Genomic DNA, 21,725 nt, shown 5'->3' on the forward strand with positions numbered 1-21,725 from the left:
TAACGAATGTGTATTTATGAAGACAATTTGTGAGACTGGTAAACTTATGATACGTACGATGGTCTTTACTTTCTACACGGTGCATTTCAAGGTCCTGTACCCATCCGTCGGTAAACTGTACCTGGGCTTGTTGCAGTGACCTGAAGTTACTAAACTTCACGAGTGTATGCACTCACTCCAAGAACCGTATAATTATAAATATGAGCATGGTGAAAGTTGGGCAGCACGCTGACGTCTTTTGACCCTCTGTGTGCTCGTAAGGGTCTAACACTTTCACTGGTTTGATTTTTTTCCTCGTATCTTTTCTTTGACTTTTCATCAAGTCTGTCTTTGTACGGACCGGCATTGTTCTCCTTCGTTTTGTACATACCTTTTTGGGGGGCAAAGAAAAAGCAAGAGTTTATTGTAACCGAAGAATGAACGTTTTGCGGTGCTGCAAATGCTTGCATTTGATGCGGTACTTGGATTGTTTTGCCACGAGTTCACGGCATGCAATGCGCGAAAGTCACGTGGTCTGTCAATCTCTATTGACTGTCAGAGAGTAATTTATATTTATCTAAGAATTTGTCTAATCGTTTATTAAACAGGTTTTCTAGGATTTTGGAGAATTGTGGTAGTAAAGAAACAGGCCTGTAATTTGTGAAGTGGCGTCTATCCCCAGTTTTATACAGCGGCACAACTTTAGCTATTTTCATTTTGTTTGGAACTTTTCCCGTCTGAAATGATAAGTTGCAAATATATGTTAGAGGTCCTACAATTCCTTCAATGACCTTCTTGACGATTTTCATGTCAATATCATTACAATCAGTAGATGTTTTATATTTACACATGTGTACAATGTCAATTATTTATTTTTCCTCCACTGATGTGAGGAACATTGAGTTAGGGTTCCTATCAATCAGGTTTTCACTACAGTCTACTGATGGCAGTGACTCAGGAATTTGTTCTGCCAGTTTTGGTCCAATATTTACAAAATAATGATTAAAGCTGTTGACCTTATCAGCAGTGTTTTCCATAATATTGCCATTGTCGATAAAGTATTGAGGATAACTTTGTTGTCCAGAATTATTTTTAATGATACCGTTTAAAACATCCCATATTCCCTTCATATTATGTTTATTGTTGTTCAATATTTTACTATAATACTCCTTTCTACATATACGTATAATATTGGTCAACTTATTTTTGTATTTTTTATATTTATTTTCAGCATCTTTTGTTCTTTGTTTTAGGAATTCCCTATAGAGTGTATTTTTCTTTTTACATGCATTTTGTAAACCCTTAGTGATCCATGGTCTATCTGAATATTTGTGCTTTCTGTTGTATTCTATTGTTGGACAGTTTTTATCGTACAATTCCATGAATATTCTTAGAAATATGCCATATGCAATATCAATATCAGTTTCTTTGTACATATTGTCCCAGTACTGATTTAATAGATCGTTCTTAAGTGCATTCATAGTTTCTTCTGTCCTTACACGTCTGTATCTCAGTTGTTTTTCATGCTGATTTTTCATAAACTGCAAAAACTGGTAGGTGATCACTGATGTCATTAATTAATATTCCGCTCACAATGTTGTTTTCCATATTGTTAGTGAAAATATTGTCAAGTAAGGTGGCACAATGAAGAAAAGAAGAAGAAAGAAGAAAGTGTGTACTTTATTGTACTTTATTGAGCCCCGTGGGGAAATTGCTCTCTGCATTTAACCCATTCACTTAGTGAAGCAGTGGGCAGCCATTGGGCGCCCGGGGAGCAGTGTGTAGGGACGGTACCTTGCTCAGGGGTACCTCAGGGTAGCTGTTAAGGGGAATCGAACCCCCGACCTTCCGATCACGGGGCAACCACTCTACCTACTGAGCTATCCCTGTGGTGTAATTCTGCTAGGCCTGGTTATTTTAGGATGTAAACTCAAACTGTACATAGGGTTTAGGAATTCGTCGGTCATTTTATGCTTTTTCGGATTCAACAGGTCAATATTAAAATCACCACAGATAAACATAACTTTGATTTGTTTTAGAGAATATTTCCTCTATGAAGTCATTAAATACTTGAATACTAGAGCCAGGTGTTCTATATATACAGCTAATTATTACATTTTTCTCAGCTGTTCGATCAGCTGTTCGTAACACTTCCCACATTGAAAAAGACGTCAGCCCGAACTATCGCAGGTCCGCCATTTCCTGCCCGAAACTGGAAGTGACGTCATCTTCGCGGAAAATGTAGTTTTTTACTTGTAGGCTTTAAAAACCTATACTGGTGTTTTTATAAGTCATGTTTGACTTCTTTGAATAGTTTCTGGGATGCTTAGAACTCAAATTGCACTGCTGGAAATAGTTTATTTTGATGCACATGCTGTTTTCTTTGCAAACTGGCATTATAGGATTGTTTTTTTGTTTTTCCTGCAGTATATAAAAATTGGTGTATCTCCAAAATAAAACTATGAAGACACTCAATAAATTTCCTGTTGTTGTAAACTATTTTTTGCAACTTTTTTGTATTTAACGTTTTGAGGGATAAACCTCTTAAATTTCTCCAAGTAGAAATATATGTAAAAAAAACCAAAAACGATTTTCAATTTTTTTGTAGTTTATTGCACTTTTTTGCAATTAATGTAGTTACTATGGACTTAATCCATACATATTATTAAAATATGGGCTATAACAGTTGTATTGACGTATAGCAACTTGAAATGCTCCCACAAATGGCACTACAACATGTAAAAAAATAATATAAGCTCTGGCGGACTTGGTTCTATAGTAGGTCTTAAAGGGTTAAATAAATATCGTCAAATAATCGAGATCTCAACTTCAGTGAAAATAATAGTGATTATCATTTTTGCCATAATCGAGCAGCCCTACTTCTCGGCGTTCTGGATGCGGAGAGCCTTAACTTCCTCGACCAGGTCCAGGACGGCTTTCTGCTGCAGTTTGACAGCAGAAATCTCCTCTGTCATAAACTCCAGCGACTTCTTAATATCCTCGGCTGACAGAACTTTTTTCAGGCCCATGCTGAGAGACGCTCTTGTAGCGGGGGTTCACAAATAACTTAGTGCTTCTCTTTAGATGAGCCAGGACAATAAACTAAAACACAAACGCAATCAAGCGGGAACTGTGTGGCTTTTTCTTCTTCTTTGGAGATTATTACTGGTGATATGGTTTGTTGTATTGTGTTCAACAAATATTTTCATACTTTTTCACACTGTTCTGGTTGCCTGCGACACCTTGTTACAAGTGCTAGAACCTGTTTACTGAATCAGGTGCGTGCGTAGAAGGAGGAAGTGCATTTACCTATCTTGCTGGATATCCAGTTACGGAAGCAACACATTAACAAGAGAATTCTGAGTAAAACCAAAGTTACTTTCCCTAGTAACTAGTTACTTTGAAAGTAACGAGTAACTTGAAGTAACTGAGTTACTTTTAATAGAAGTAACTAGTAATGTAACTAAGTTACTAATTTAAAGTAACTTACCCAACACTGGAACAAGAGTAAAACAGTATGCCGAGCACACCAACCTTATCTCTGATATTAACATCGGCTCCTTTGGCCAGCAGCAGGTGGACCAGCTCCTTGTGCTTGTACTCGATGGCCCAGGTGATGGGAGTCCACCCTCCATCATCCTGTGCACACATACGCAGAAAATGTCACACCAAGATTCCCCATAACGCATGACTATTAGGGGCAGTTAGTGAATCGCACCGTGTTTTTACCTGACAATTGATGTATTTGGATGCCTTGGAGAGCAGATGATGAATTACATTGTAATGCCCCAGTTTAGCTGCCAGATGCAGACAAGTGAAGCCCGTGATATCCTGGGATGACAACATGATTCACACTGAACAACACTGCATTGCTGCCAACACTGTCAAAGCCCAGAAGAAAGAGAACTTTACTGATTTCTGGACCTTGTGAGTCAAACAGGACAATAGACAAAAAATGATGAAGCAAAGTGCATCAAGCAGCTCAGAAATGTTCTCTACCTGCTCCTGCTCCACTGTTTATGCCTTACAGCTGGTGAGCGTATTTATTTTTCATATAGTAGTTTCAGAAACTTGCTTAATGGGGGTCTCTCGCATATTTGTTGCTTCAATGCTAATTCTTTTCTTGGCCACAATTACATAACCAATTCTCTGCATAAATAAAATAACAAATCACAACAGAGCAGATTCTGAAAATACTCAGAACACTTTGCATATCCTATTTTCGCTAACCCATAACAAATCAAACTATGTGTGTAGATCAAAACAATGCACTTTTTTATTCTAGTGTAGTAATGCTGCCATCATATCATCACACCAGGAAAACCAGTGGATTATTATTCATTACTCAGTAATGACAATTTTCACACTGCAAAGCTATCGAGTAGGTTGACTCAGACACTCTAGTTCTGGTCTCTAATGTGTATGATTGACACATGTGACCTGTTGAGATGTTTGTGGGAATTGAGGCGCCTGGGAAGGGATCTGAAAACTGGATTATCGATGGCAGACAGCAGAAAGATGGTCGCTCACAGTGGACATAAATGAAGCCATTTATGTCCACTGTGAGTGACTATCTTTGAACAGAGGCGGTGGTTTACGACACCAAATGTCTGCCATCTATAATCTAGTTTTGAGATCCCTTCCCAGACACCTTAACACCCACTCACATCCTCAGGAAATCACATGATAGGGTGGGGCTAGGTTTCACAATGAGCTCACCTGAAACCTTGGCTGATTGTGACCTACACCCATTTTCACACCTTTACTCATGTGATTAGGTGGATGATCATTAGGGGGTCCTTTTATCCCTCTTGGGGGGGCACTCCCACAGGGTTTAAATCTGGGACTCTCCACCATTTGACCCCAGAACTGAAGAAGCTTCTCTGATGAGAGGTGAAACATCTTCAAGCAACTTAAAAAAGTTCAGATGCTTTTCCTTCCAAGCTCCTTAGACCCTCTTAAGGGACAACCCACACTAGGGTCTAAATACCTGGGACTGTCTACCTTTTGGTTTTAAAACTCAAGAAGCTTCTTGGATGAGGTAAAACATCTTCACAAAATTCAAAGAGGTCCAGTTGCTTTCTTCCCAGCTCCTTAGACTACAACGACCTGGATGGCTGAGAACCTACACAGACAAAATTGTAGGCAGATTTTCTGCAAAATTGTACCTGGGTTAGCTGCTGCCTGAACCTCTCAATGCTAGTTGCGACCAGTTTCCCGTGCGAGACAAAACTCACGTTCAATCCTCCCCATCAATAAACTGATCTTCTGAATTGTGTAAAGCTAGAAACTGTACAGCTACCAGGTTGCCCATGTAGTGAAAATAAAATATATTTTTTGCTTTACTGTATTGGTTGTTTTCAGGTCCCTGAATCTCTTAAACTATACGATAATCTTAGATTCTTGTAATCTAATGCCTTTGTCATGTTTTAGGGGTTGTTTTCTTTTGTTCGCCTGGACCCCCCCTTTAACCTGACCTGTTAATAAGCAGTTGAAAAAAATGAATATGATTCTAAAAACAGAACCTCAGGTTCTGAAGGTCCTAAGAAGTGGCAGCAGATGACAGAGAGTGGAATCAGACTGAGTGATGGATGACACAGAATCTGAGTAAAGCATACACCAGGCTGATAGGAGACGCTAACGGTGCCCAAGATGGGGACTGACCCACCCACCTTGTGGCTGACGGACGCTCCGGCTCGAAGAAGATACTTCACCGTGTCCAGGTGGTTGTTTTCACAGGCTGCCATCAGTGGTGTTCTCTGGTCCTCATCAAACATGTCCAGGTTAGCTCCAGCCTGTGTGTGCACCAAGGTTGTTATTGTTAACGAAAACTAATGAAATAACGAAAACTAGAAGTGAAAAAACATTTTCGTTAACGGAAATAAAAATAAAAACAAAAAAAGGAAAACTAACTAAAACTGTAATGAGTGTTCACAAAACTAACTAAAATTAACTGAATTTATAGTAAAAATGTGTCTAGTTTTCATTGATGTGTGCGTGTCATACAATAGTCAAGGGTAAAAATGAAGTTTAGTTTACAGATTTTTTTCTTGCTGTCTCATTATGCCAGCAGGTGGCAGTACGTTAGTTGAGTCGTCTGTGTTGCTGCTCCGTCCACTCGCAGAATCATGTCAGGAAAAGTCAGGAGAAAGCGCCGGAGTCCAATTTGGGATTACTTTGAATATGTGTTTTGGATAAAGCAAGTGTCTTGTAGTGGAAAGAGACAAATTATGAGGGACATTTCTAAAGGGGAAAAAAATCCCACAAACCTTAAAGTGCTCTTGAAAAGCTCACATAAGAAGGCTAACCTAGCTTACCATGAGAAGGTAAGGGAGCACACTCAACCCTCATCCCCAGAAAACAGAAGCTAACCCCAGGCAAGGCAGCGTGATGCATCCCGAGACAACAGGACTAGGATATCTACATAACCGTGTGAGTCAATTGCCTTCAAAAAGTTTATCAATTCACTTGAACCAAAATTACGAACACCCGGTGCTGCAAGAGTTAATAGTCTCATTGGGGCCAAGATATACATTTTATAGTTGCCTGGTATCAATGGTTGTTCATCTGCCCTAATTTATTTATTTATTTAAAGAACCCATAGGTGGGAATGTGAGTTGTCTGTCTCTGCGTGTTAGCCCTGCGACAGACAGGCGACCTGTCCAGGGTGCAGGGTGTGGTAGCTGGAATAGCAACACACCCAAGGATAAGCAGAAGAGCATGACTGATATGATGAAACTGGGATTTTGTTGCACTTAATTATTGCAAACACAACTAAAACTATAACTGAAACTAATCAAAACTAAACTGAAACTAAGGATTTTCAAAAAAATAAAAACTAAACTAAACTAGCAAACAATTGGTAAAAACTAATTAAAACTGATATAAAATTGAAAATCTGAAGTCAAAACTAAATAAAAATAAAAACTAATGAAAATTGCAAAACTATTAAAACCCTGATGTGTTTTTTTTGTTTGTTTGTTTTTTAATTTGTAAAGAATAATTTCCACCAGAGACTAAACTGGGAATCCTTGACTCACACATACTGTACTGTACAAAATTTAAGATGATATCTTATTGCTCAATTACTTTATATTTTGATAGGAAAATGGGACCTAGGTGAAGCAATGTGCACAAACATACATAAATAGAGTACATACTGAAAAAATAGAGTTTGTACCGTAGTAGTAAGCTTTAAAGTCAGTATTCAGTATGACTACACCTTCCACCTGTGAGCCAAGACGGGCATGTTAACTCATACAGAGAAACCATGAACAACAAACAGAGCAGACAAAAACAAATGACAATGCTTTCATATGATCATATGGGGAGGAAAAAAGTGGAGCGATGTAGAAGTACTAGTGCATTATCGGAAATCTCCCAAAAGTGAACGCCAAACTAAGGTCACCTCAATCAGTCCCAACTAAAAGCGGAGAGGGAGTCTCACTTCTGAATTTAAACTGGGAGTTGGTCCAGCCTTGAAGTAATAAATGCATGAACCAGTTTTTTCAGTACCACTCTGAGAAAGGATGTTGGAATTTTAATAATACTGGACAGATAAACAAATGCAAATGCAATAACAACAGCTGATCAAGCTTAAACGTGCTGCTGTTGTTCAGCCGCTGGTTTCCTCTTTCTGGTGCAAAATGGGCCAAAAGCAAACTAGAGACACGGACTCGCGACAGAAAAGTCAATCAGCTGATCGTTAAGCAGTTTCATGATTGAAGTAGCAGCAGGAGAGGCAGTCGCTTGTTAAGCTTAATGCAGGAATGCTTTACAAACATTCAGAGATGGACTTACACACTTGCTTTACTTCTCTCAGGATAACTTTGTCGGAGATGAAATGCCGGGTTGCTAGCGAAGCTCCAAATGCTATCCAGACCACCGACAGGTCCCGCATGCCACAGCCGCTCTATCACGTGATGCATACTGCTCCGACGTGCTAACGTTCTGAGGTGAGTTACGGCGTGTTGCAAGTTTTGTGAGGTGCTTTCGTGATATTTAATGGATCGGATTACATTTTTTATTTTTCTCCGATATCCGATCCAGTAATTTAGGTCAGTATCGGACCGATACCGATACGTAATATCGGATCGGTCCATCTCTACTTTTGACATCCCGGTGAGTCACACTGTGGAGAAGAAGGGGACCAGCACGGTAGCGATACGCACAACGGGGTATGAAAAGTCTTCTTTTACTGTTGTGCTTGGCTGCCATGCTAATGGACAGAAACTGCCGCCTATGGTGATTTTTAAGCGAAAGACTTTGCCTAAAGAGAAGTTTCCAGCAGGAATCATCATTAAGGCAAATGAAAAGGGCTGGATGGATGAGGAAATGATGAAAGAGTGGCTGAGGGAGGTGTATGTAAGGAGACCAGGTGGTTTTTTCCACGCATCACCATCGCTCTTAATCTGTGACTCTATGCGTGCCCATCTCACAGCCGATGTGAAAAAACTAGTGAAACAAATTAACTGTGAGCTTGCTGTCATTCCGGGAGGCCTGACAAAGGAACTCCAACTGCTGGACATCGGTGTGAACCGCCCGTTCAAAGTAAGGCTGCGAGCGGCCTGGGAGTGATGGATGACCGATGGAGACCACAGTTTCACCAAGAGTGGAAGGCAGCGCCGGGCGAGTTACGCCACAATTTGCCAATGGATTGTAGATGCTTGGGCTAACATGTCTGCTGGCACTGTTGTTCGAGCTTTCGCAAAAGCTGGCATCATTTCCGAGGAGCCGCACGGCACGGAAAGTGACTCTGACAGTGAAGAAAGTGAACCTGGCATGTTTGATGGAGATTTAGCGCAGCTGTTCAATTCAGACACAGAGGATGAGGACTTCGATGGGTTTGATTGATGATAAAAATGTGAGTACCAAACTTTGTTTTGCTCCTGCTTTATTTTTAAATATGCACACTTGTATGCTTGTGTGTTGTTGATGATGACGATTACTGGTAATAAAAATGTGAGTAAGGTACCGAACTCAGGTTTGCTCCCGCTTTATTTTTAAATACGCATACGGTACTTGTATGCGCCCTATGATCCAGTGCGCCTTATGTGTGTGTTAAATACAGTAATGGCACACATAACTGAGACTGCGCCTTTTAGTACAGTGCGTCTTATGGTCGTGAAAATACGGTAGATGCACCTGAGGTATCACCTTGTCTTGAGTAATCGCATTTACAACTTGGGTGTCCAAAAAGCATGTCTCCAATACGTCTTATCAAACAGTCTGCAGTGAAGCTAATATCGTCTCACCTGGACCAGCATGTGACAGATCTCCTGGTGACCTTCAGCAGCTGCTGCATAAAGGGGGGTGCATTTGTTTTGGCCCTCCATCAAAAAGTTGGGGTCCTTCCCATCAACTGTAACACACAAATTTTGGTCTTACACAGCCGCCAAGAAGTAGATCCAGAGTTGATGTTGCTAAAGCCAATTTTCTTCTGAGAACATATGTGAGCTACCTAGAAGCTGGATGACCTTCTGGAGGTCTCCCTGCTTTGCAGAAATGTACAGCTGCCTTGTGGGGTACTTGACCTTCTTTGGTTTGAGGCTGAAAAGAATACAGCTTATTCATTTATCTCAAAGTGTAAACTTTGATACCCACACTGATGTCACTCTTATATTTCATGGGTAACCTTACTTCTCATCATCCAGTGCCAACAGAATGCTCTCCAGTGACTCTTTGGGAAGTCTTTCTGTAGTGTTCACAGCCTCATCCTTTAACCTGCAGAGAAAAAAAACAAGTAGTAAGCTTGATTTATCGTTTAATAGTTCCTTTCATCCAGGAAGTTAGTCTTTACTTTTCATCTGTGAGGAGAAGAGATGTCATGGCCACAAGCAGCACTATGTTACCTGCTTGGGCTCTCATCTCTGCCTCTATGCGGCTCACTGCTCTTTTTAGCTCTGAGCCCCTGTATTCGTAACATGTTTGGGACTGAAGCCGGCATAGCCACCGCAGATGCAGCTGGAAGCAATGACTCAGGATTCAATCTAGGGACAGAGGGTGACAGATCAGCCTTGGGGACTGTGACCTCCTTTGCCCCACAGGCATCCTCTCCACAGTGGGGGCAAAACTTTCGGTCCTTCAGGATGGAGGCGCAGTCACGGTGAAAGCGGTGGGAGATGCTGCCATAGGGCCTGCACTCCATGAAGGTGCCCTATGGGATAAAAGTTAAGAAGAACAGCAGTGAAACATTCAACATGTTTCAGATTGAAACGTTTCTAAATGGCCTGTATTTGTATGGCGCTTTACTAGTCCCCAAGGACCCCAAAGCGCTTTACATACTCAGTCATCCACCCATTCACACACACATTCATACACTGGTGATGGCAAGCTACATGTAGCCACAGCCACCCTGGGGCGCACTGACAGAGGTGAGGCTGCCGAACACTGGCGCCACCGGGCCCTCTGACCACCACCAGTAGGCAACGGGTGAAGTGTCTTGCCCAAGGACACAATGACCAAGACTGTCCAAGCCGGGGCTCGAACTGGCAACCTTCCGATTACAAGGCGAACTCCCAACTCTTGAGCCACGATCGCCACATCTTTCACTTGTCAAGCCACATATACACTCAAAGCGATTACTAATATTTTGTGTTAATTTGTGTTGATTTGAAGACAGGAACCTTCCTGGAAGAGAGGTCAGACATCTGTAAATGAGTCTCTTGGAGGAATGCGGCATCCCCTTTAAATGTGTAAAGTAAATACACAGAATATCCGGAAAGTATTCCGAGCGCATCACAGTTCCACATGCTGTCATGTTAGAGTCTTATTCCAAAATGGATTAAAGTCAATTTTTCTACATACAATAATGACAAAATGAAAAACAGTGATACTGTGCAAATGTCCTTTGCACAATATCACCTGCAGGCTGCTGAGTTTGCATCTTTTGCTGTGAAGTACAGCCAGACTTTAGACCTCTTTGCCTTGGGCATTTTTAATCTGTAGCTCTGCTCTAAAAGAATGTACGTGGGCCCGCCTACTATCCTTGTGAAGGTTAAATGATTGGCTAGAATCCAAAGTGTATGACATCTCAGGGGAAAAAAAAAAAGTACCGAAATGTGCGCTGCTTTTCGGTCTGGTTACTACCGTTTATGTCAGAACCGGTGCCATTACCGGTACCCATCCGTACTTGGCACATGTGCAGGTGAAGGCAAAGGGAAGATATGCTTCACCATATTTTCTAGTCTTTGGCTTAGAATGAAGTTGGTTTGGAAACATATTCAGTGATGCTTCATCTCCTGCTATGCGTTTGTGTGGGCGCCCTGTGCTAGCAGTGTCCAAGCATTTTTTTGTTTTTTTTCTCCCCTTTTCATACCGCGCCCCCCTGCAATGGCTCTACGCCCCCCCCTGGGGGGCAGGCCCCACACTTTGGGAAGCTCTGGTATATAGTATGTATAGTAAATATACTATATACTAATAGAGTATGTGAAAATGAAAAATGTTTTTAAAAGTGAAATATAGAGGTAAAATCAAAAGTAGTCAAAAACAGCCAAAAATGTCCTGCAGTATATTTGAGCATGTACTGCAGTAAATTAATAATCTCAGGGCTTTGTGTGCTTTGTCTGCTCACCGTCCTACAGAAGAGTCCACATCCAGGGCAGCACTGGTGCTTAACCATACCGGCTCGGTGATCCTCGCACAACACCAGCAGATGGACAGTGTTGGAGGGGCGCATCATTTCCTGTTTCATCACTCGCCTGTGACAGCGATTTAGCTGAGCGGAGACACACAGACACAAAAAATGAATACCACACTGATGCAGCATTAATGCAAACAAGGTTATTGTCACGCTGAATGACAGGACAAGTTCAGCCAAGCTTTAGCTCTCACGCTGATGGTCTTGCTTTTAATTTTAGAATACTTTGTTATACAAAAGTGGCTTCAGAACAAGCTCAAATCATCACCTCTCCATCACTGTGCTAGGTTTTTGACAAATGTGGCACTGTGTATTAAGGCTAAACATCTGCACTTTGATCTCAACTCTCCAAAAGACATTGATTCAGAAATTGTGTGTTTTGTTCAGATGCATCTTAGCAAAGCCAAGCTGTGATGTCATGACCTTTTAAGAGAAAATAGCATTTAAAAACCTTTCCTATCAAGCCATTTTTAAATTTTACTGTGATAAACTTTAACATTTAACATGCTGAGGCCTATAGAGTCTGAGATGTAACTTGTGGACTTTCTGTTTTAGCTGTCAGACAGATTTCTCTGACCGCTGCAGTCTTCCATTGTGGTGAATTTACTGGGAGATTCACTCATGGAAAGACATTCTCTCTGTTGAATGATACGAGTTTATATTATTTGGAAATGGCCTTAAAACTCGTTGCAGACTGATGGGCAGCAGCAATTGCTTCTTTAAGACCATTACTAATTTTTCTGATAACACAGCTGAATGCTCCAGCCTTACCAAAACCTCTGCTTTTATAGAGGTGCCCACACTTACTAATGGTCATCTAATCAAGTATATTTGATTAGCAGCACTACTTAATCTCTTAATTCCTATCGAAGCAGAAAGGCTGTACTTAGTTTTGCCATACACTAATTGGCTAACCCTAAATTTTAGCTAAATAAAAAGTCATGTATTGTTTATCTGAAGATGTGTTTACAAATAAAATTTATTTCATATAGTTTACTGTGAAGCTTTTTTCTCCAGGGGCAATGAGACCATGAATGTCTTTGTTATTCTAGTTGATCTTTACCGTTCCATCTGCACTCTCCATGGCCATGCAGGTCTGATCCAACGCAGAGAGGCCTCCTCTGCTGTTAGGTGTCTCCATGCGACAGCAGCATAGCGGCAATTCCTCAGCCAAGTCTGTTTCTGCCACTTCAGAATATGCTGCCAGACCTACACACAAAATCCTGTTATTCTAATACAGATCACAGCAAGCCTGTGAACTCTAAAACTGAGCATTGTAGAAAGAAAAGAGGAGCTGTGATGACTTCAGGTTAGAGGTAATCCAGTTATCCTTCAGTAAGTTCATCTTACCTGCTGATACGGATGGTGAGAGAAGCTCCTGCTGAGCTTTCAGGTCCAGGCAGTCCAAAGCCAGCTCTGTGTATTCTACATGGCTCCCTTGTCCTGACTCCATCTCCTCCACGTGCGATTCCCTCCTGACAGCTGTCGTTGCTCCAGCCTGTACAGTTACAGGAGGACTCACTGGTTTCTCAACAACTGCAGTTTGGTTCTTCTCCATTCTGACTTTAGGCTCCTCTTTCTAAAACACAGAAAAATAATAAAAAATTGATAAAGACAGGAATAACATTTTCTGACAATTTACGTCTAGTCATTTGAAAAAAGGCTAGTCCAAACTGGAAGTAGTCTGCAGGAACAAGTCCATGAAGACAACACTTGCCAACCTCAAAGTCCAGTGGGCACGTCTCAAATTAAGCTTCTCAACTACCAGTGAGAGCAAAGTATTGACATTATGACTGACATGTATGATAACAAATTGAAGCGAACGAGTGACCAGTAACTACAAAGCAATTTGCAACAAGCAAACAGAATTCTGTGTAGACATCCTTTCATAGCAAAAGTTCTGAAACAGTTGAACAAGAAAACCACATCGTGACAGTGACAAATGAAAAATGCCAATGTCCCACTCAGAATCAGTCTGACAAATAATGAATTAACAACATTTAACCATACAAAAGAACAATGTCTGTAAGTGTATGCAGAACAACAGGGAAACATACAACACCATGTGATTCAAAGATCTGCACTTGGTATTAACAACTGCGTAATATCTTAGTAGAGTGCCTCTTTTCAACCAAACCCCCAGTCAACGTTTGTGTCAGTGAGCAAATAAATTAATAGACCTGCCTTCTCTGGCTGTTTAACTGCCTTGGCCTTCTTTTTAGGGACCAGGTTGTACATTCCCATCTTCCGCTTTTTCCTCTTCAGACCTAGGAAAGGGACAAAAAGACCAAAAATATTTGACCATAAACATTTTTATTCTGCGAATGTCAAAACTGTGAAATTTTATACTGTCAACTGTATTCGCTTGTCTGCCTTCACACGCACATGAACTTCAGCGACATCTCATTGTTAAACAGAGATGGGCAGTAACGCGTTACTTTTTTAAAGTAACGAGTAAAGTAAGGGATTACTATCGCAAAAACGGTAATTAGATTACCGTTACTTTCTTGTAGGAACGCTGCGTTACTGCGTTACTAAAACCGTGATTTTTTTGCGAGAATGTCTCATGACAATGACGTAAGCGAGTGCGACGTTCGCGACAACAGCTGTGTGCAGATCAACAATGGATAATATATCATGTAGGGGAGATAGTATGAGCGTGCAGCGTTTAAAGCGTGGAAGTACTGACCTTACTTTGAGTTTGATTCCATAAAAAGTGACAAAAACATTAGTGTCCGTTGTGCATAGGAAGAAAACTTCTTTTTACAGCGAAAAAAAAACCCCTAAACAAGCACCGAGTGCGCAACAACGTAATGGGAAATTCACAGAGAAACTCGCGGATTCTTCCACTGACCGCTGCGGCACACCTGCACCAGGGTAAACCTCCGCCTACCCTACTCCTGCTTTACAGGTGAAAATAGAGCAACAGGACCGCTAGTGTTTGATTTTATTTATTTTCTGCTGCGTTTTACTTGCATCTATTTGAAAGACTGAGTGTAAACACAAAAAATATTTTTATTTTATGTGCTGGAATGTACAGAAAATAGGTTTAAATGTTAAACTAATTTCTTCAAGTCAGAGAATGGTGCATATAATTTAATTTTTAGTTGATGCATAAAGTTAAAAGATTAAAACTGATAAAACAAGTTTAAAAAAAAAGAGACTTTTCCATTTGATTACATTTTGTATGATGGATTATGCAGAAAAAGTAGAATTGGGCTGAAAGACCTATCGCTTTATCACCTATTCAGGTTATAAATCGTGTTTTTAAAAAGTAACTAAGTAACTAATTACTTTTGAAACCAAGTAATCAGTAAAGTAACGGGATTACTTTTTTGGGGAAGTAATCAGTAATCAGTTACTGTTTACGTTTTTCAACTAACTTGACCAACACTGTTGTTAAATATGATGGTCAATTCAGTCCATTCAAGTTAGAACTACAAAAAACTTTGGAGAAAATATTTGTATACAAGTTGCTGATGTGAAACTCAAAAATATAGTGGATTAAACTCTCACCGTGAGAACGGTTTTGATTAATGGTGTAAAACCATGCAAATTCCAAACATTTTTAACTTAATACCAGATTATAAATAAAACTTAAGCTCTAAAAAATTTTATGTCTTCTGTAAACAGTGACCTACGTTAGCAGGTCAGGAAAAGAATGTTAACTTGTTATTTTCTTTTATATCGCGAGAGTACTCTTGCCCGCGAAGTGTTGTTGTTGCATGTATGTAAAATGGCGTAACGAATAAAGCGCTGGGAATGAGAGTACGACGTCGTGTCTTTTGAGTTAACATTGGTAGCAGCGGATGGTTTCCAATTGCAAAGTACCACCAAAGCTTGATGAAGCCAGGCCATATGAATGCTGGAAGAATGAAGTCAATATCTAGAGACAAGTTACGGAGCTGGATAAACACACACTGCAGAAAACATGTCTGTCACACACACTGCAGAAAAACATGTCTGTCACACACACTGCAGAAAACATGTCTGTCACACAAACTGCAAATGAGCCCTCTACACCCACTGATCATGTCTCTGCAAATGTAAAGTTAAGGGCAGGACAGCTGATCACTTTTACCAACAGAGACAACGGTGTTCAACACACAGCCAGAGTGCTAGGCAGAGCGGGAAAAGCAAAAGGGCAATACAAAAACTGGTACAATGTGCAATATCTTGAGCATGATGGTAGTGAAGGTGAAAAGAAAGCTGTAGACATGTCACTTGTTGATGGTCTTTGCACTGAAGCTGAAAACAGAGATGCAGATGTACTCATAACAAAAGATATTTCCTTTGATTCTGCTAATCTTTTAAATCACGGCTTAAAACATATTTGTTTGAACTTGCTTTTTCTACTAGTTAAATTCTCGCCTCGCTTCTGTGAGTTATTCTATTAATGTGTCTGGTTGTTTTGCATTGTCCTGCGCTGTCAATGTTTTCTATCACTGTGTTTGATGGTACAGCTTTACTCTGCTATAGCTGTGTGCTATAGCTTATTCTTATTAGTGGTCTTTACCTGTGAACATAATCTCACACTTATATGACTCTGACGTTATAGTGCTAATTATTTTATTATTTTATTGTTGCGTTGTCTATGTTCTCTATCACTGTGTATGATGGTACAGTTCTACTTTGCTATAGCTGTGTGCTATAGATTATTCCTATCAGTGGTTTTTACCTGTGAACATAATCCCACACTTATATGACTCCGATGTTTTAGTGTAAATCATTTTATTGTTTTATTGTTTTATGTAAAGCACTTTGGCATGCCCCTGGCTTTTAATGTGCTCTATAAATAAAGATTGTTGTTGTTGTTGTTGTAAGCAGCAGGAGATTGAGAGCTGGCGAAGTAATGGTGTGTTTGATGAAGTGAAAGACCTGGGTCAAAAATCTGTGTCTACCAGATGGGTCTGTACACTCAAAGAAACTGCTAATGGTGTTGTCCCAAAGGCTCGACTTGTGGCACGGGGGTTTGAAGAGGTAAATACTAAAGAACTACAGAAAGACTCTCCAACATGTGTGTCTGAGTCCCTCAGACTGGTGCTAGCTGTGATATGTCAAAACAAGTGGAGAGTAAATTCAATGGACATTAAATCTGCCTTATTGCAGGGAATGCAACTGTCAAGAGACATTTATCTTCGTCCCCCACCTGAAGCTGGCAAGGACAATGTTCTATGGAAACTGAAAAAGTGTGTTTATGGACTTGCATGCTTCACTTTATTGGTATAATAAGGTCAAAGACATTATGTTCAAAACTGGTGGTAAAATATCACAGGTTGATCCTGCAGTGTTCTATTGGCAGAATGAACAATCTGAGATTACAGGAGTGCTTGCATGTCACATTGATGATTTCCTTTGGGCTGGTTCAAGTCACTTTGCAACTCATAACATTCCTGTACTGAAATCTACCTTCCTTGTGGGCCGTGAAGAACATGACAGCTTTTCTTATGTTGGTATGGACATTTGTACAGTTAATGATGTAATAGAGGTGCATCAACAACTTTACATTGACAACCTACAACCGGTTCAGTTACAAGCAGCACGGGCTGTACAGAGGGATGCTTCCTTAAGTGAAACGGAATGTGAGCAACTCAGGTCAAAAAAAAATGTGGCCTGATGAACAAGGCCTGATGTTATGTTTGACACATGTAGCCTTGGATCTAATATCAAAGATGCAACTGTACAGTCTATTCATGAAAGAAAGCTGCAGAGATCGTCAACTCCTTCATTCATGAAGTGACCAGGGCTCGCAAAATTTCAAAATCCCTGGTAGCCCTTCAGGCAGGGACTCTTCAGTTTTTGGTAGCCCAAAATAAATTTAAGTAGCCCGAATAAAAAAAGAGAGCAATTTTTTGACTGATGTTTTGTTTCCTGTTTTGTTTCCTTTACAATATGATACATAAAAGTATAATATTGTAACAGAAACAAAAAATTAATCAAAAAAATTACAACATTGTATAAAAATTGCAATCATCAACTCAAATACTTGGTTCTAATTGAACAGAAATTTCTATGAACTTGTAAGAACTGTGTAGAACATGAATCCGTCTGTGTCAGATCCTGAATTTGAAATTTCCACTGAAGTCACGGGTAAGAAACAAGTGGAACCAAGATCTAGGCCATTTGCTTTTTGAAGTTTGCAAAGACTGCTAAATTTTGCCAGTGGTAGTTCACTCTTTGCAACATAGTACGCTGTTCTAAACAGAATTTTCAGGTTTATTTTTAGTATGTTATTTGCAATTGGTGTTTGTTCTGGGAAAGATATTGCAGACTGAGCAATAATGCATTTCTTGCATTTCTCATGGGTTCTAATGGGGGCCTTTCTTAAAATTACTGGTCCCAGTAACAAAGGCGCTTGTCAACTCAGAAATCGAGGGAAAACCAACAACACACCCGGCAGAACATTATGTTATTTACACGGGTGCACATAAGTGGTCCGCATGTGCGCATTCGCTGTCAAAATAAAAGACGCGCACCAGATAAGAAGTTGCAACGCACGTTTGCGTCCATATAAAAGGCAGTGTTTTTGTCCGCTAGAGTGGGATTTTCACGGCACATTCTGCACCACATCTCTGTGCGTTCATCATTTGTTTGAAGCCAGCTCACCTCCTGCAACCACTTTTCCGAGAATACGTGCTTCTTTTGTGGTTCGGACTCCTTCTGACATTTCCTTTGCGGTGGAGGAACACCAAAGTAATTGCTTAAAGGAGCTTGCTTCTTCGACATCTTTATGAGTTCTAAACAAATGTCTGTCCTCCTCCAGAAAATCTTATGTACGCAAACACGCGTTGCAACTTCTTATCTTGTCCGCATTTTTTTATTTTGACAGCGAATGCGCACCTGCGGACCACTCATCTGCACCCCTGGTTATTATTTAGCTCGTCATAATGCAGCCACAAAAATTCTTTTGTACATGAAACCATAAAGCTGCACTTTATTTTTGCTTTATAGTCTGATTTGTCATAACTTTTCCGTTTTGTGGTAAGCTTTTCTTTGGCTGTCACTTCTTCACCCTGACCTGTCTTATTTAGCTCAGCAGAACTAAAATATATATCCTGCTGCTTTTACACATGCACTCACATAACGCTCAGCGATTCTCTGCGCGATCAACCTCTCACATGTTTAAGCTTGCTGCGGGAGATTTCACTCGTCATGTTTGCATAGTAAGCTAACGATTGATAAGACGATGTCAGAGGAATTGCTGCGCAAATTATCGTGACTCACCAATCAGTACTGTCGCTCTCTATACACAGTTCGTGCGATTGCAAAGTGAAAGCAAAAAACAAGCGCAAATTCAAACGCGATTTCAATATGTCACATATTTACAGTGGCTCATCGATGCCAATGACATAATTACCCAGCTACATTTCCGAAAGAATGCAAAAGCATTGACATATTTTTTTTTCTTCCTATGATAGCCCGACGGGCAGGGCAGAGATAGATTTTGGTAGCCCGACTGGAAAAATCGCTAGCCTCGGGATGTCGGGCTAGCGATTATGCGAGCCCTGAGTGAACAAAGTTATCTGTAAACTTAAGGCAGAGAAAGTGACTCTTAAGTTTCAGCACTTGGGTGAGGATCTGGCATTGGTTGTTTTCAGTGATGCTTCATCATTTGGCAACCTTCCTGATGACAGTATTCAAAGAGGGGCATTAATTGTCCTTATGGGTAAAGGAGGAAAGTTTTGTCCTCTCTTCTGGCACTTTAAAAAAAATCAGGCGTGTGGTTAGAAGTATACTGGCAGGAGAAACTCTTGCCATGTCAGATGGAATAGACAGTGCTGTCTTCCTGGCAACACTTTTTTCTGAGCTTACAACTGGTAACACTAGTCTGAACGCTCTTCCTTTGATCTGTGTGACTGACAATCATTCCATGTCTGATGCACTCAAGTCTACTAAGCAGGTTACAGAGAAGAGACTGAGGCTAGAAATGAGCAGCATTAAAGAGCTCATACAAGCCAAGAAAATCAGACAGGTTTGTTGGTCAGACTCAAAATCTCAACTTGCTGATTGTCTGACAAAAAAGGGAGTTTCACCTTTAACCCTTCTAAAGGCGCTAGATGAAGGACTCTGGATACTGTAATCGTTTGTTTACAAAGTTGCCTTTGCATTAAAATGCACCATTGTTTATTGTGTGCAATGATAGTATGCTTTAAGTAAAGCAAAGCACTTTTGAAAAGTTTTTTTTTGTTTATATAAATATATACATATATGTATACAAATGTTTATAGGGGTGTGTTTATACTTTTATTTTTTTAAAAGAAAGAGGGAGATTGTTAACTTGTTATTTTCTGTTATATCGCGAGAGTACTGTTGACCGCGAAGTGTTGTTGTTGTATGTATGTAAAATGGCGTAACGAATAAAGCGCTGGGAATGAAAGTTCAACGTCGTGTCTTTTGAGTTAACGAAGAAATTCTATCAATACGGGTATATAGGCTTAAATGATTTGCCTTTTTAAAAATATTTGGAGCATGATTACTGACTGCACAGTATCAATTTACACCTGTTTACTAAATGCCTCACACAGGCAACTGCAAAACAAGAACAGAAAACAATTTTTAGTTAAAATTTAAGAACTACCTATCTTAAAGCCTTTAACATTATTTGTCTTTTCCACTTGTTCCAAGCAAAAAATCTGTTAAGTATGTAAGTAGTTCAGATGAAGTAAAGGTAGGGAACGGACACAGATATAGAGAATTCCTGTATTCTTACTCAGATGCAAACTGCTGTTTGGACACATTTCTAAACATAGCTCCTTTGATATATATGCACAGATTTCTTCTTCACCTACTCCTTTAAACAGTAAACGTGGCATGCACTTTGATGCATACTTGTTACTTATGATGCCATCTGTCTGCAGCAAACTGGAATCAATAAAAGATTTCATAAAAATTTAAGTTTCCAAAGGAATGGATGGACTAACCAGCCTGAGGTTTGACTGAAGTGGAGACGGTCTTCTTTCCTTTGCCTTTGGGGCTGTGATGAAGCTCCATGTTGAACAGCGGTCCAGACTTCACTGAGTCTCTCACAGCCAACTTTGACATCTTCAAGCTGGCACCCTTTGAAGACGATGAGAATGTCATGTTATCAAGTTTATATGTGCATTATATAAACACAGGATATTCTAAATACTGCCTGATAACATTTCAAAGTAAATCTGTTTACCTTGTCAGTAGACGGACTTGCTTGCACTTTTTTTCCTGGCGTCACCTGTGATGAGCCTGAACTGTGAGCCTGTCTTTCTGAGTTCCCAGCAGCAGTAGGTCTTTCTCTGAAGAGTGGAGTGGTCACACGTCCAGCAGTGCCCAGAAAAAAGCTGACAGGAGAGCCCAGAGGATTCCCAGTTGCTGTCCGTTTGCTGTGAAAAGCTGCATTGGCTATGGGTGAGCTGTGAAAGGGAGTTATCAATACTTTGGGCCTTTGACTGCTCAGTGACACTTGTCCTTTGACACCCACAGGTGTTCTAGAAGCAGGACTTGAAGGTTGTCTGCTGGGAGAAGGACCCTCATCGGCTGCGCTGTGATCCATTGCTGTGCTGTGCAAAATAATCACATGTAGTACTGTCATCTGGGGTCCGTTCTTCGTACCTCGCTTACTACATCCAAGATCAAATGACACATCCAAGATCAAATCATCGCGCTAACTTTGAGCTCGCTGACAAATTAAACTAGTAAGTAATTTAATAATAATAATGGATTGGATTTATATAGCGCTTTTCAAGGCACCCAAAGCGCTTTACAATGCCACTATTCATTCACTCTCACATTCACACACTGGTGGAGGCAGCTACGGTTGTAGCCACAGCTGCCCTGGGGCAGACTGACAGAAGCCAGGCTGCCATATCGCGCCATCGGCCCCTCTGGCCAACACCAGTAGGCGGTAGGGTAAATTTATTATATTACACCATATTATATTATATTATATTATATTACATTATATCCTCTTTCACATTAGAGCCACAACAGGACCCACTAGAACATGGGAACAAGTAAAAGTGAAATATAAGAATATTCTACAGAATGGTAATATTTATCACTTATATTGCTTTTAGTCTCTTGAAAAGAGACCCTGAAATAATCTGTTTGTTTGTTTGTTTATAACAGCAACCAA

General features: G+C 40.3%; 1 protein-coding gene across 2 annotated transcripts in view; it reads right to left on the bottom strand.

The window, feature by feature from the left end:
- The window catches only part of LOC113033131 (histone-lysine N-methyltransferase EHMT1-like), a 74,135-nt gene that overhangs the window by 50,476 nt on the left and 1,934 nt on the right, over positions 1–21,725 (bottom strand). Inside the window, exons 2-14 of one of the 2 annotated variants that reach the window (XM_080308905.1) lie at positions 20,781–21,150; positions 20,539–20,674; positions 13,802–13,884; positions 12,968–13,196; positions 12,681–12,826; positions 11,552–11,695; positions 9,831–10,135; positions 9,619–9,702; positions 9,440–9,528; positions 9,234–9,340; positions 5,652–5,774; positions 3,709–3,810; positions 3,514–3,618 (exon numbers count right to left, since the gene is read on the bottom strand). In XM_080308905.1, coding sequence (XP_080165031.1) covers positions 3,514–3,618; positions 3,709–3,810; positions 5,652–5,774; positions 9,234–9,340; positions 9,440–9,528; positions 9,619–9,702; positions 9,831–10,135; positions 11,552–11,695; positions 12,681–12,826; positions 12,968–13,196; positions 13,802–13,884; positions 20,539–20,674; positions 20,781–21,150 — 2,023 coding nt within the window. Of the gene's footprint in view, positions 1–3,513; positions 3,619–3,708; positions 3,811–5,651; positions 5,775–9,233; positions 9,341–9,439; positions 9,529–9,618; positions 9,703–9,830; positions 10,136–11,551; positions 11,696–12,680; positions 12,827–12,967; positions 13,197–13,797; positions 13,885–20,538; positions 20,675–20,780; positions 21,151–21,725 lie in introns of both variants that reach the window. The other variant, XM_080308906.1, reaches the window with a different exon arrangement.

This window comes from Astatotilapia calliptera, chromosome 12 (genome assembly GCF_964374335.1).
Source record: "Astatotilapia calliptera chromosome 12, fAstCal68.1, whole genome shotgun sequence".
NCBI lineage: Eukaryota > Metazoa > Chordata > Actinopteri > Cichliformes > Cichlidae > Astatotilapia > Astatotilapia calliptera.